Source organism: Mesoplodon bidens, assembly GCF_964165515.1.
Source record: "Mesoplodon bidens genome assembly, chromosome: X".
Lineage (NCBI taxonomy): Eukaryota > Metazoa > Chordata > Mammalia > Artiodactyla > Ziphiidae > Mesoplodon > Mesoplodon bidens.
In genome coordinates this window covers 82,376,472-82,389,482 of record NC_138163.1, presented here as the reverse complement: position 1 = coordinate 82,389,482, position 13,011 = coordinate 82,376,472, and the positions used below count along the sequence as shown (strand labels likewise).

The 13,011-nt window shown below is 51.8% G+C and overlaps 1 protein-coding gene across 4 annotated transcripts in view; it reads left to right on the top strand.

Annotated features, from left to right (window-relative positions):
• DLG3 (discs large MAGUK scaffold protein 3) overlaps window positions 1-10,934 on the top strand; it is a gene marked incomplete at its 5' end in the record, with an annotated part of 64,713 nt that extends 53,779 nt beyond the window's left edge. For all 4 annotated transcript variants that reach the window (XM_081221329.1, XM_081221328.1, XM_081221331.1 and 1 more), the window contains 7 exons: window positions 3,400-3,441; window positions 4,726-4,776; window positions 5,371-5,472; window positions 6,478-6,650; window positions 7,046-7,155; window positions 7,491-7,582; window positions 8,661-10,934. In XM_081221329.1, coding sequence (XP_081077455.1) covers window positions 3,400-3,441; window positions 4,726-4,776; window positions 5,371-5,472; window positions 6,478-6,650; window positions 7,046-7,155; window positions 7,491-7,582; window positions 8,661-8,767 — 677 coding nt within the window. In that variant the 3' untranslated portion in view covers window positions 8,768-10,934. The remainder of the gene's footprint in view (window positions 1-3,399; window positions 3,442-4,725; window positions 4,777-5,370; window positions 5,473-6,477; window positions 6,651-7,045; window positions 7,156-7,490; window positions 7,583-8,660) is intronic.
• Window positions 10,935-13,011: the final 2,077 nt, after the last annotated feature.

The following is a 13,011-nucleotide window of genomic DNA, read 5'->3' as shown; positions in this document are numbered from 1 at the left end:
TCTGAGGTAGAACTGGTTCCAGGGCTTGCCCACCAGAAAGTCGCTGGCACTGGCATTGGGAGTGCCTGGCTGAGCTCTGCTGTGGTGGTGATGAGCAATTATCAGCTACAGTGTCAAGTTCAGAAAAATGGTTTTTCAAGAAAACCAAGTCTAGGGACTCAGTGTTGCTCTCCTGGCTTCTCCCTCTTGTGTTTTCTTTCCCTTATCTTCACTCATCTATGTCAAGAGAAGAGCCTTTTCTTCCCTGGACACCTGGAGTCGGGCCTACTTCTTGAATTACATGCACGTGCATATGCGTGTAATGCATAGGGATGTTCACACAGCTCTAACAGACTCACTGTCTTCCCAGAGTGTTACAGAGCCAGCTTTCAAAATAAAATCCTTCTTGCTGAAAGGAATTGACACCAAACGGGGTTTACTAAACATTGTCCAAATAAAGGTTTATTGAGCAACACAAAGCTGGTTTGATAGAAAAGGCCATAAAGCTGGGCTAAATGAACTTGCCATCCTGAGAAATATTCTCTTTCTACCATGTGCCTCAGCAATTAACTGCTCTCGCCCTAACCTTAAATACCAGGTCAGGCTGCTAAGGTATTTCTCACATGGCTCATGGTGAATTGTAAACCTCTCCTCTTCTGCCTCGCAAGGAGGGGTCTCGGGGTCCTGAGCTGTTGGGACAGCAGGAGACTGACTAGTTCCGATAGGGGATGTCCTTTTTCTAGGCCAGCATGTTTCATGGTCATGGGATACATAGGTCATCAGTGTCTGGGGTGGCAGCTAGTAGATCACAAGGGTGCCCTCATCCAGATGCAGGTTAGGGCTCACACTTCTGGGTAGCTCAATAAGAAGCACTAGGTGCAGTAGGAGGCGGTCTGAGACAGAGGCCTGAGGTGAGGTCACCATGGTTCGTTCACCAGACAAGTTCCAGAACTTCCGTGCTGAGCCCAGCCTGGGGAGGCTTTGCTGTTGGGTGGCCCAGCTGAACGGGGGAGGGGATTGGCTGCTGGATAAGAGTTGAAACTGCCTAGTGCTTATTCTCCAGAAGCTGAGCTCATCCCCTGTGGTCTGCACAACTCAGGTCAGCTTGGAAGCCCACACCTCAGACTGCGTGAAGCTTTCCCTGAAGGGTTTGCACAGAGTGAGTCAGTATTGGACGAAAGCTCCTTGATGATAATTCTGCCGGCCTGTCTGCCACACGTAGATGTTTGATTTTTCATTCACCCTCAGAGGGAAATGGTGATTTCAGGGGCAAAGCAGAGATGGCTGTGTAACTACACATTTAGTCAAAGCAGGTGCTCCAAGCCTTGGTAAGTCACCTGTCTGTCCTGTCGGCCTGTAGGCCATATATAGACCACCTCAAAAAGGTCATCCACTCCAGGGCCTTTTGGCAGCAAATTGGGCAGCATGAAGTCCAGGTATCATATATGACCTGGGATGTTCTTTCTGTAGCAAAGTTCTTAACCTGGCTATGTTTATAGGTCTTCATAGTATTTCATACTTCTGTCACTTATGCTCACCTGGCTCTGTATTCTTCCTTCCCCTTGTCTTTTTTCTCTATTTTCTGTCTTCTCCCCAATTCTTTCCCTCCCCTCCCTCCCTCCCTCCCTCCCTCCTTCCCACTTTGTCCTGCTGTCTGTGAAATTAGGACTTCCCTGGGTTAAGTGACGATTATTATGGAGCAAAGAACCTGAGTAAGTCAAACTTACATACCGTTAACTATTTCTGGCATGAGTGGAGTTGCTGGGGTTGGGGTATAGGGGACCTGGGTGAGGGCAAAGGGCGGAGGGGAGGGCAGTGAGAGAATTTGTGAGAACTGGTACCACAGCAGGGTGAATTAGAAGTGGCTCTGAATGTCACACTTTTGCTCTGGATCCCTGGTACCATAATAAAAGCCTATCATTCATGTCTCTTTTCCTTTTGTACCTTGAAATGGTGTGGAGCCGTCTTGGCATCCCACCTTATAAGTGAGGGGGGGCAAGAAGTGCTTCTCCAGAGGTGACCACTCAGCTCATCTCTAACCTATTGTTGAGGTGAGGGGAGCCCGCCTGTTGTATTCTTCTTCCAGTGACGCAGCACTAAAGAATTGGACTTAAGAGTTAGCTGTTTCAGTCTCTCTAAACAGGGGGTAAGAGTACCGTGAAGCCCTTTACCCAGCGTACATCTGGGATGTCCCAGAAGGTTCAGGGGCCTCAGCAGGTGGCTGTGGGCTGGCTCCCCACAGAGCATCTCTAAGGGGCTGAGCGGGTGGGAGCCTCGACAGCATTTTCTGGACTATATATATTCAGTGCTTTAGCTTGGGAAAACCTGACCAACCTCTCCCCTCTGGAAAATAATCCTAGACTTGAAAAAGGAAGGGACCTAGATGACAGGGCCTTAGCCTCCCTGCTGTGCACACAGGCACGTGCACACACATGCGGCCGTGCCGGGCAGGTTCTGTTAGTGGATACTCTGCTTCCATAAGTAATAAAGGCATGAGGGTAAAGGAGCTTCATCGGGGGGTTGCTCAGGAGCTAGCATGGGCGGTGACTCAGCCAGTCCTTCCTGGGGGCCACAGCATATCACGGTCTGGAACAGTGTCATCTTGGCTGAAACGAGCAGTGTCTCACTCCATAGTTCGTTGTTTCCGTGTTTCATCTTCATTCGCCTGTCGTCTTGGGAGCGATGGGCTTTCTTTGGGCCAAACTGTGCTCTCTGCCTCCTGCGAGTGCGGCTGCTGTGCCCGCTCAGATGCGGGGAGGCCCCAATAGTCTGAGACAGGAGGATCGTCTTGTCTTCCCAGTGTTCTTCTTCATTTTTTTGTCTCTGTGTTGTGACGTGTCTGTCTTCTCCTGGACGGAGGAGCATCCCCTTTCACCGCTGGGGCCAAGCCCTCTTTCCAGGTAGCAGCAGCAGGAGGGCTCTTGGTTCCACCCATTGGCCAACACGTCATTCCCTGCTGACTGCTCAACCAACCCAGTGCTTAGCCTCTTAGTCCTGCACAATTCTGTACTTCAGGGGTTCTGTGTGGGGAGGAAATTCAAGGGCGGCCTGGCCGCTGGGCTTCTCTTTGCCACTGTCACTGCCTGTCTAGCACTGGGAGGTGCATTTTGGGATAGGATTTGGAGACCATCCAAGTCAGTCCTTCTGATTCAGATGAAGAGGATGCTGCCAAAGATTGGAAGCTGGTAGTCTATAGGGAGGGTCTTGGCAGCCCCAGAGGGCCCTGGGGACAAGTGCGAGGTGGCCGGGGCTCAGGATTGGAGCTGTGCTTCCCAGCTGGTAGCCTGATGTGGCAGGCCTCCCGTGGCCTGACTTGGTTGGCAGCTCAGTGTCTGGCTCTTGGAGCATTTGAGTTTTGTGCCACGTGTGACCTCTCAGTGGTGTGTTCTGAATCGGAGTCTCTTTCTTGTTGGCTTGCAGAGGGAGTGACATCCAACACCAGTGACAGCGAAAGCAGTTCCAGTAAGTGTGTGTCATTCTCCCCCATGTCATGTAGCTCTACCACGTGTCCCAGCCATCCTCATTCCAGCGTTGCACAGCTGCCGTTTCTGTTCAGAGGCTAGTGCTTCTTTTAGCCATGTACACTTGGAGATCCTGGAAATGCTGTGGCCATTTTGTCCTTATGGGATGGGGTTTAGGCTGTGGGTTAAAGGGGAGAGCATCAGCCCTGCAGTTCTGGCCAGGACCTGACTTAAAAGCTTCCCTGGGCCCTGGGAAGGCTGAGCAGCCAGTGAGCAAATCCCTGCCATAGCCACTGTGGGCTGTAGGTGCTGCCAGTTTTACAGATTTGCTCAGAGACCAAGAGAAGAATGGCTCCTGTGGGATATTGTTCTGAATTGCCTTTCCAGGTCACTAGTACTTCCTGGGTTAAGGCTTGGTGTCCTTACCTTTTAGCTGGGCTAAATGCCCAGATGACTGCCCAGTTTTCCTTCAGACATCCTGTGACCAGGCCAGAGAAGCCACAGTTCAAGCCGCATGAACTTTGGGACTACTGGCCTCTCAGGAGTTGTGGCTGGAGGCCCTGAGAATGCATCCTGGGGCTTGATGCCCATATCGCTGCCTCCCCCAGCACTGCCGTCGGCCACTTTGGGACCTCCTAGCACCCAGCACCACGTCGCTTGGTGACTGTTTTAGGAAGAGCTCATCACTGCTAGGATAGATGGAGCTCTGCCGTGAGGGGAGAGCAGTGCTCAGCACTGCTCTTGAAGGGCACTGAGGACCTTAGCCCAGCCTTGTGCCACTTTTCTGGGTGCTTCATCCAGTGAAGGGGAGATAGGTAGACCCTTAAAAAACTTAGGCAAAGTTTAGCTGCATCTTTGGGGACCTGCATGAGTGCCCTGACTCCCTTGCCCGCAGATGAGGAGACACAGGCAGTGTGTCTCGACCAGTTGACGCTTTCCTGTGATTCTCACCAGAGCAAGAAGGCAGCTGAACACAGTAGACTATTACCTATAAGAAGAGTTCTGAGAAATTGAGGTGGCTTTTGGTGGAGGCTTCATGGCTTCTGGGTCATGTCCCTTTGCTCAGCTATATCTCACTGAACAAGAGGACTCCTGACTCCTGTCCCAGGGGCGGTGAAGGTTTTCCTGTGCTTTCTTGCCAATGGGAAGTAGACAGGCCCAAGGGCAGGTGTTAGCACAAGGCTGTTTTCTGGCAGAGGTGGGGGCGAAGTGAACGTTTGTAGGGAGATGAGGACACAGGGAGGCAGATTATAAAGTGCTAACATGTCTCCCTTTTTTGTTGCAGAAGGACAAGAGGATGCTATTCTGTCATATGAGCCAGTGACACGGCAAGAAAGTAAGCCCCCTTCTGAGAGCCTTGCCTTTGAGCCAGTCTGGTGGTCATGGGGCCCGGCCCAGTGGTTGGCCGTGGCGGCAGGGGGTAAAGGTGGGGGAGTAGGAGGGCAGCCAGCCCCTGGGTGCCTCCTCCTCATCTACTTCTTCCTAGCGTCAGAGAGAACAGGGAAGGCCACCCGGTGTGCACCCCTCACTATACCTTTGCTTGCTGCTGGGATGCTTTCCGAAGGATAGGACAGATTGACAAGGATAGCAAAGGTCGATTTCAGCGGATGCGGCCACTGCTAGAAGAGAGGCTCCGGTCCCCCCTTCCGTGGCTGCTCTGAAAACCCTTGCTCAGCTGTTGGTGCCCATGCAGAGATTTCTCCGGAATCTGTTGGAAAGGGAGATGCTTCTGGTTTCATACTTGCCTTGGACTTAGATATTCTCAAATTAAAGGCTCTTTGATGTCTTTGTAGTTAAAAGGCAGAATGGCTGAAGATGTGCTCTCCCGTCTGAGCAGTGGCTCCAGAGCCTCAGTGCTCCAGGCATACGGGGAGGGACAACAGGCCGTCTGGTGGGGACCTCACTGACTGTCTCCGTGCTTGCTCTCCAGTTCACTATGCAAGGCCTGTCATCATCCTGGGCCCAATGAAGGACAGAGTCAACGATGACCTGATTTCGGAGTTCCCGCATAAATTTGGATCCTGTGTACCACGTAAAAGCCCAGGGCGTCTTTGGGAGGGAGGTGTTGGTGCCCTGCGAATTGTTGCTCTGATGTTTTATGGAAAGGGCCTGCGGCCAGGTTCTAGGGTTCTCTGGGAACAGGGTGCATCTAACGCCCTGGAAGAGGGAGTTCCCTGGTGGTCCAGTGGCTAAAACTCCACGCTCCCAAGGCAGGGAGCCCAGGTTCGATCCCTGGTGAGGGAACTAGATCCCACATGCTGCCACGAAGATGCCACATGCCGCAAGTAAGACCCGGCACAGCTGAAAAAATAGTTCTAAAAAATGTAAAAAGAGGGCTTCCCTGGTGGCGCAGTGGTGGAGAGTCCGCCTGACAATGCAGGGGACACGGGTTCGTGCCCCGGTCCGGGAAGATCCCACATGCCGAGGAGCGGCTGGGTCCGTGGGCCATGGTGGCTGAGCTTGCGCGTCTGGGGCCTGTGCTCCGCAACGGGAGAGGCCACAGCAGTGAGGGGCCCACGTACCGCAAAAAAAAAAAAAATGTAAAAAGAAAAAAACCCGCCCTGGAAGAGATTAGGTAGCAACGCATTCCCCCAAAGCTGATGTGGGGAGGATTAAGACATCAGGCCGGCCTGCTCACTCCCTTGGAGAGGAGTTTGAGTGGTGGTGGTTGGGAACGATTGGGCGCTTGGGGGTGCCCAGCCCATGAGGTGTGACAGGTGCGGCCCGCTGGTCGGCTTGTGAGGCTTGCTGGCTCCTGTACCACGTTTGGCACCCTCTGTCTGCCAGACCTTGGCCCAGGAAACCCCACCTTTCTGGTCCAGTTGAAGCTAAAGCAGATAGCTCCCAGCTTCTAACCTGGCGGTTAGAAGAGATGTAGGCAAGACAAACTTCCTCCCAGCCTCTTTCCCCCGACTCATCTGAAAAGCACTGGAGTGGCCCTGGGGCCCAGCGGTGGTTGGGGGGAACAAGTCCGCTCTCGGGGGCTTGGGGCAGGTCGTTGTCCTTGCACCACAGAGCGTTTCCTCTCTTCCTGCAGATACTACCCGGCCTCGGCGTGATAATGAAGTGGATGGGCAAGACTACCACTTTGTGGTCTCCCGAGAACAGATGGAGAAGGATATTCAGGACAACAAGTTCATCGAGGCAGGCCAATTCAACGATAATCTCTATGGGACCAGCATCCAGTCAGTGAGGGCAGTTGCAGAGAGGGTAAGGAGGGAGGCGGAGGCAGTGGCCCTACGAAATTACCCTCAAAGGGAGCACAGAAATGCTCCAGCCAAAGTGCTGCGTGGATCCTCATCCTTCCAGCACATGGCCTACCCAGTGGCAGTGCTGACCAACGCCACGCCCGCTCTGCGTGTTCCCAGCCCCGGGTTGGAGGCATCTGTCTCCTCTGCGCAACTCACCCCAGAGCGTCACCCACCTGCAGCTGCAGATGTGGCCTTGTCTGGGTAGTAGGAGCAAAACGTGGAGGCTGGGTACCTCAGAAGTAGAATCTTCCAGGCCTCTGTGGGTGGTCCCGTGTTTCCCGCAGGTGGATGTTCGGGTTAGCACAGGGCGTAGACAGGGACTGGGTGGACTGATGCCAGTCTTTGCTTTTTCAGGGCAAGCACTGCATCTTAGATGTTTCTGGCAATGCTATCAAGAGGCTGCAGCAATCACAACTTTACCCCATTGCCATTTTCATCAAGCCCAAGTCCATCGAAGCGCTTATGTAAGTATTTGCTGAGACTCTCGGCTCGGAGAGGGCCCTGGAAAGGAAATGAAAACTCAGGTGGTTTGTTGGGCAGGGGTAAGACCCAATGGTTGCTCAGTGGAGTGTCTGTGCCCCACCCTGTTCACTGGGGGGCTCCTTTGGATTCGAGTGCACTTGCGTGTATTCCTGGTTGAGCTTTTAAACCTGGAAGGTTTGAGGAATGCTGAGCCTTGGGCCGCTGCTGCTCTCAGAGGGCAGCTGAGCAGCTTTTCAGGGAGCCTGGAACAATCCTTTATGTTAATCAAAACATAGAACCTAGTTTTGGGTACTGTTTTCTTCCGTGTCTTTGGCAGGGAAATGAACCGACGGCAGACATATGAACAAGCAAATAAGATCTATGACAAAGCCATGAAACTGGAGCAGGAGTTTGGAGAATACTTCACAGGTAAGTCTCCCCGTTGCACAGCTGGGGTAACATGGGAGCAACTGGACACCTATTCTGTGAGTGTTTCCAAGAGGCCCAGACACCTTGCACAGAGTTTCTTGGTGCTTTTGAGCTCAAGCATTGCCAAAGTACTCAAGTGCCCTCCAGCCAGAGGAGTTTAGCCAGTTTCTGGTATCAACCACCATCACCAAATGCTGCCTTTGATCGTTTTTGTTCGTCTTCATGTCCCTCCTAGATTGTAGGCTCCCTGTTTTAGTTTGTTTCCCTCCTTCCCAGGCTCCCCCATCCAGCACTTGTCTTTGCATGTTTTATGTACTGAGTGAACGTTTGTTGCTGATGATGATTCCCTGGTGTGGTGTTCAGGCTGTCTGTCAGTGTGTGCACACGCACGCATGTGTGTGTGTTTATATGGTCACCTACTTTAGAAGGGTCAGTTCCTAAAAGGTTGGGAAGGTTTCTGTGTAATATGTTGCTTACCTTTTGAAGTACAGGGACATATGTGTGCAAGGTGGTGCTGAGTAAACGCTAGCTGGTGGTGCTACAAGGTTACCAGGGGACAGGATTCATAACTGTCCTCGCATACCTTGGGTCTTGGAGCTCCCTTTTCTGTTAGCATCCATGTCCTTGTTTGTCGGGTTGACCTCTGACATGGAGCAGATGTGACCAGCCCCAGGAGCACGGCACCTTGCCAGAAATTGTGGCTTTTTCAGCTCTTGCTCTGGATACCCAGGATTTTCCACATCTTCTGGTAAGGCTGCGTTAGAATTACCAGCTGCCGGCCTCATGGCAGCCAAGAGGGGCATGATCTACAAGGTCTGGCATCTAATGGGTGCTCAATAAACATTTTTGAAGAACACATTTTCCTACTAATGGCTGCTCACTCTCACGGTCTTAGCAAGTTGACTTCAAGCCCCGGGCCTGCAGTGCCCGCCGGTTTCCCCAGCGACCTGGGCTCCCAGATGGCTGCCTAGTGAATGAGTGGGGCTGAGCTGTGGGACGGTTGGGATGGGCCAGACTGTCAGGGTTTGGGGCAGGGGGTTGCTGTGGACCACGGTAATAATTCTGTTTTCTTCTTCAGCCATTGTACAGGGTGACTCACTGGAAGAGATTTATAACAAAATCAAACAAATCATTGAGGACCAGTCTGGGCACTACATTTGGGTCCCATCCCCTGAAAAACTCTGAAGAATCCCCTCCAACCATTCTATTGTGAACAGAAGAAATCAAGTCCCTCTTCCCTCCTCCCTCTTCATTCCTGTCCCTATGGGGAGAACAGATGACTACTGTTCTTGTCCCCTTTTTTAGATATGTCCAAAAAATTGAGTTTTCTAGTCCTGTTCTGTTTTTTTAAATTTTTGTTTTGTTTTAGTTTATTTTTTGGGATGATGCCATCTCACTCATCATGTGACTGCGCCCGTTCCTGCATGGACCTTTCCCAAGCACTAGCACAGGTGCAAATCCATCAGAGTCATTGTTTTCATAAAACCAAGCAGAAGCGAAGAGAGGAGGACTGATGGAAAGACAGACTGGACAGCTGTGCGGCTTATGAAGCGAGCCCCGCGCACCCCGTGAGGAGAGGCTCCCAGGCTTTGCTACGATCTGTGCACTGCCTCGCGGCTTGGGACAGCGCGGTCATGGCGACAGAAAGTATCTTATTTATATACAGATATATATATGTAATTTATATAAAATATATAGAAATTATTATATATATATATATTATACACTCTCATATAATATATATATATATATTCACACGCATTTGGACTAGAAAATCTATGGAGACTTCATCAATGGTACTGTGTTATTAGAGAAATGCTTTAATTTTCATATTCCAATCAGATGGCATCTTATATCCCAACTGGTTGGGGAGGGAGTGAAAGTGGTAGTAAGTGCTGTACCGAGGGCACCCGCGTTGGTCATTCTCTTGAGAGCCGGGCTTTTCTTTAGGAGGGGTCAGCCAGAGAACGGTGAGAAAGGGCTTTGGCCCGGGGGCCAGAGGCTTGGAGCTGTGACCCTAGAGCCAATGCTGCCCTTGGGGCACAGTTAGGCCCGCGTGTGGGGAGCGAGAGAATGGCTAACGGTGCTCCCAGCGTATTAAATTGCCGATTGTTTTATGCCACCTGATGTGTCTGCATGAAAGGTTTCCTTTTTGTTCATTTTTAAGCTGCTGTTAAACCAAAACCATGTTGTGCTACTGTGTCAGCCTTTTCATTCTTCCAAATTTTACTTTTACTATTTAAGTGAACGTGTAGAATCCAATTTGACCGTGTTCTCAAGGCTCATGATGTTCTGGAGGAGCCAGGCCTCGTGATAGACTAGGCGACCCGGGCTTGGCCACCCCGTCAGCGGAAAGGGAAGTGGGGGCAGGTGAGAACCGACAGGAGCTGGGCCTCCTACTGTAACGTGTCCCTTCACTCACCTGCCAGGGACATGCTGGGCTCAGCCGAGGCCCTGTCATGGGGCCCACTGGCAGGGACGGGGAGTCACTTGCCTTCCAGCTCTGCGCTGGGACAGTGGGACGGCCCTGAGCTTGGCCAGCCGCGTAATGAAAAGTTTGATTTGGGTTTTTTTCGCAGCTGCTTCATACGCCCTACCTACCCCGGTCCCTCACCAACAGCTGGTAGCTTACCGTTTCTTCAAGAAGAAAGTAGACTTTCATGGTGTCAATTTGAGCTGTAGAGCTACAATTCACTTACTGTTGAGATGTGAGACCTTGTTGCTTTTTCCCAGAGTCAGACGGCAGTGACTGTGGTCAAGGGGTTTTTTCTCTGACCAGAAATGCAGGCGGCAGGTGTGGCCCGGGCCCCGCCCCACCGCACCCCACCCCACCCCACCCCACCATGCTCCTTTGAAGCCACCATGCCTCCCTCAGCTCCATGCTGGAGGCACGACCCAGGGGAGAAGAGCGTGGACATGCTTGGCCCCAGGGTTGAGCCTGTTGTTTCCTAGCCCACTGTGTTACAACCGGTGCAAAGCATACATGTCGAAGATGCTTTGAGCGCTACTAGCCAGATTTAGGAAGTCTGATAACAGTTCTCCTGCCAGCATGATGAGGCTAACTGTAAAGTGCGGGGCCCAGAATGTGGGTAAAGAAAGGGCAGCAGCTTTACCTGCACAGTACACTGGATCGGAGGCAAGAGGGGTAAAGTGGTGTCCGATTATGACTCTGGGGAGGAGGGGGTGAGCTGGGGGTGTTTTGATTTCTCTGATGTTAAGTGATGCTCAACCCTCTACCCCTCCCGGGGAAGAAAAGCAGAGATTCAAAGCAAGCATGACACTAGTTGGTTTACCAGTGTTCCTTCCAAGGAGACATATATTTTTTAATAAATGATAGTTGCAATGAACTGTGGCTCAGAGACCTTCTTGAAGTAGTTGAGAGGGGAGGGTGGGGGCACAGCAGTGGGAAACATGTCCCAAACCTTTGGGGGACAAAAGACTCTCTGCTTAGTGGCCATCAGCTGACCGAGTCAGTCAGGTGTTCCTCTGGCTGGCTCTAGACCCCTGTGGTCAGAACAGGTCCTTTGTGAAAGCCTTGCACTCAGTCTTCTACCCCACCCCCACAAAACTGCCTCAGGTAGTGCTGGCCAGGTGTGTGTGGAGGGCATCCACGGCCTTCGGGGCAAAATGGCAAAGGTACACAAAGACAGGAGGTGCCTAATGCGTCACAGACGTTTGTTAAAGCGGGAGCCGAGGCAGGAGCAGAGAACCGAGTAATAAACGTGGTAAGAAAAAGCTGGGCTCCCAGCTACCAGAAAGCATTAGAGCGCAGGGGGAATGAGGGTGAGATGGGCCCAGTTTGCAGAGCAGGGTGGCAGTCATCCCGGCAGCCCTGTGACGAGAGGAGGAGCGCTTAGAGCAGGTGCCTGTGACGTGGCTGATGTCCCTGTAGTTTGTGTGGAGAAGCCTGAGGACGTCCTGCTGTGGTTCAGCTCAAGAGCGATGACTGAGCGTGTGGGGGCCGAACCACAGCAAGGACAACAGTGCTTAGCTGTTTGCAGGGTGCTTCTTTTCACACATTCTCTCATTTGCTAGAAGGCAGCCTAACAAAAAGGAGTCCCCGAAGTGCTCTGTGGGGTTTTAAGGAAACCCACCTCCTAAGTGTAAAGGGCACAAAGAGCTGGCCTCCGATCCCGCTGTGCTGAGACTCTGGCTCCACAGCTGCTGGCCCTCCTAGAGGCGGCGCGGCTGAAGAAAACGCAGCCCCGGAGGGAAGATGCTGAGCAACTTGGGAAGAGCAGAGGTGGACACCCTGACTCTGAACTCTACCGCCGCCTTCTCCACTGGGAGGCAACGCTGCGCTCTCTCCCCGGCTCTGCTGCTGACAACGCAGCCAGTCCCGCCCCAGCCTCTTTGTCTCTACCAGACCTTAAATTAAAACAAATACCATATGCTAACACATGTATATGGAATCTAAAAAAAAAAAAAAAAAATGGTCACGAAGAACCTAGGTGCAGGACGGGAATAAAGACGCAGACTTTATACCAGTATTCTCCATACTAGAGAATGGACTTGAGGACCCGGGGAGGGGGAAGGGTAAGCTGGGACGAAGTGAGAGAGTGGCGTGGACATATATACACTACCAAACGTAAGGTAGATGGCTAGTGGGAAGCAGCCGCATAGCACAGGGAGATCAGCTCGGTGCTTTGTGACCACCTAGAGGGGGGGTATAGGGAGGGTGGGAGGGAGGGAGACGCAAGAAGAAAGAGATGTGGGAACATATGTATATGTATAGCTGATTCACTTTGTTATAAAGCAGAAACTAACACACCATTGTAAAGCAATTATATTCCAATAAAGATGTTGAAAAAAACATTCCTAGGATGATGCTCATGACTACATAAAATACTTGTTCAGATGCAAATGACCAACTTTGTCTTAAGGTGAAAGTGGTTCTAGAAATTAACTAATGAAAGCAAAATCTTTACCAAAACAAGTGTGGAAGTTATGCTCAAGGATGAAGCTAATACAGATACAGAGGAAGGTAGGGGTTGAGCTGCAGGACTGGGAAGGGACTACAGGGGGAGTATCCTGAGCAGGTCCAAGTCAAGCTAAAAAGGATGGGACTGCAAAGGGACACTGGGCTCCTTGAGCAGAAAGGTCAGTACTAAAGGACAACAGAGCCCTCTCCACGGGGACAGCGCTTGCCTGGTGCCAACCGCTGGAGGCCCACGGTGTCAGAGTGGCTGCTGAGAGAGCCTTAGCTTCCTCAAGGCAACCCCACGAGCGAGCGCCTGTGGGAGACGCTCACCTCAGTGCTCCCACGTTTCGCCCTTCATCCCTGTTCCCAACTAGGGTTTCATGGCCTCGATGCCACTAATCCTCTTACCCATTCAGTCAGTTCCGTGGCACCTCTAGGACATTCTATTATTACTGCAAGTAACTTTCTGAAGCTCAAATTCCAATTTCCTCCAAAGCCTCTCTTCCTC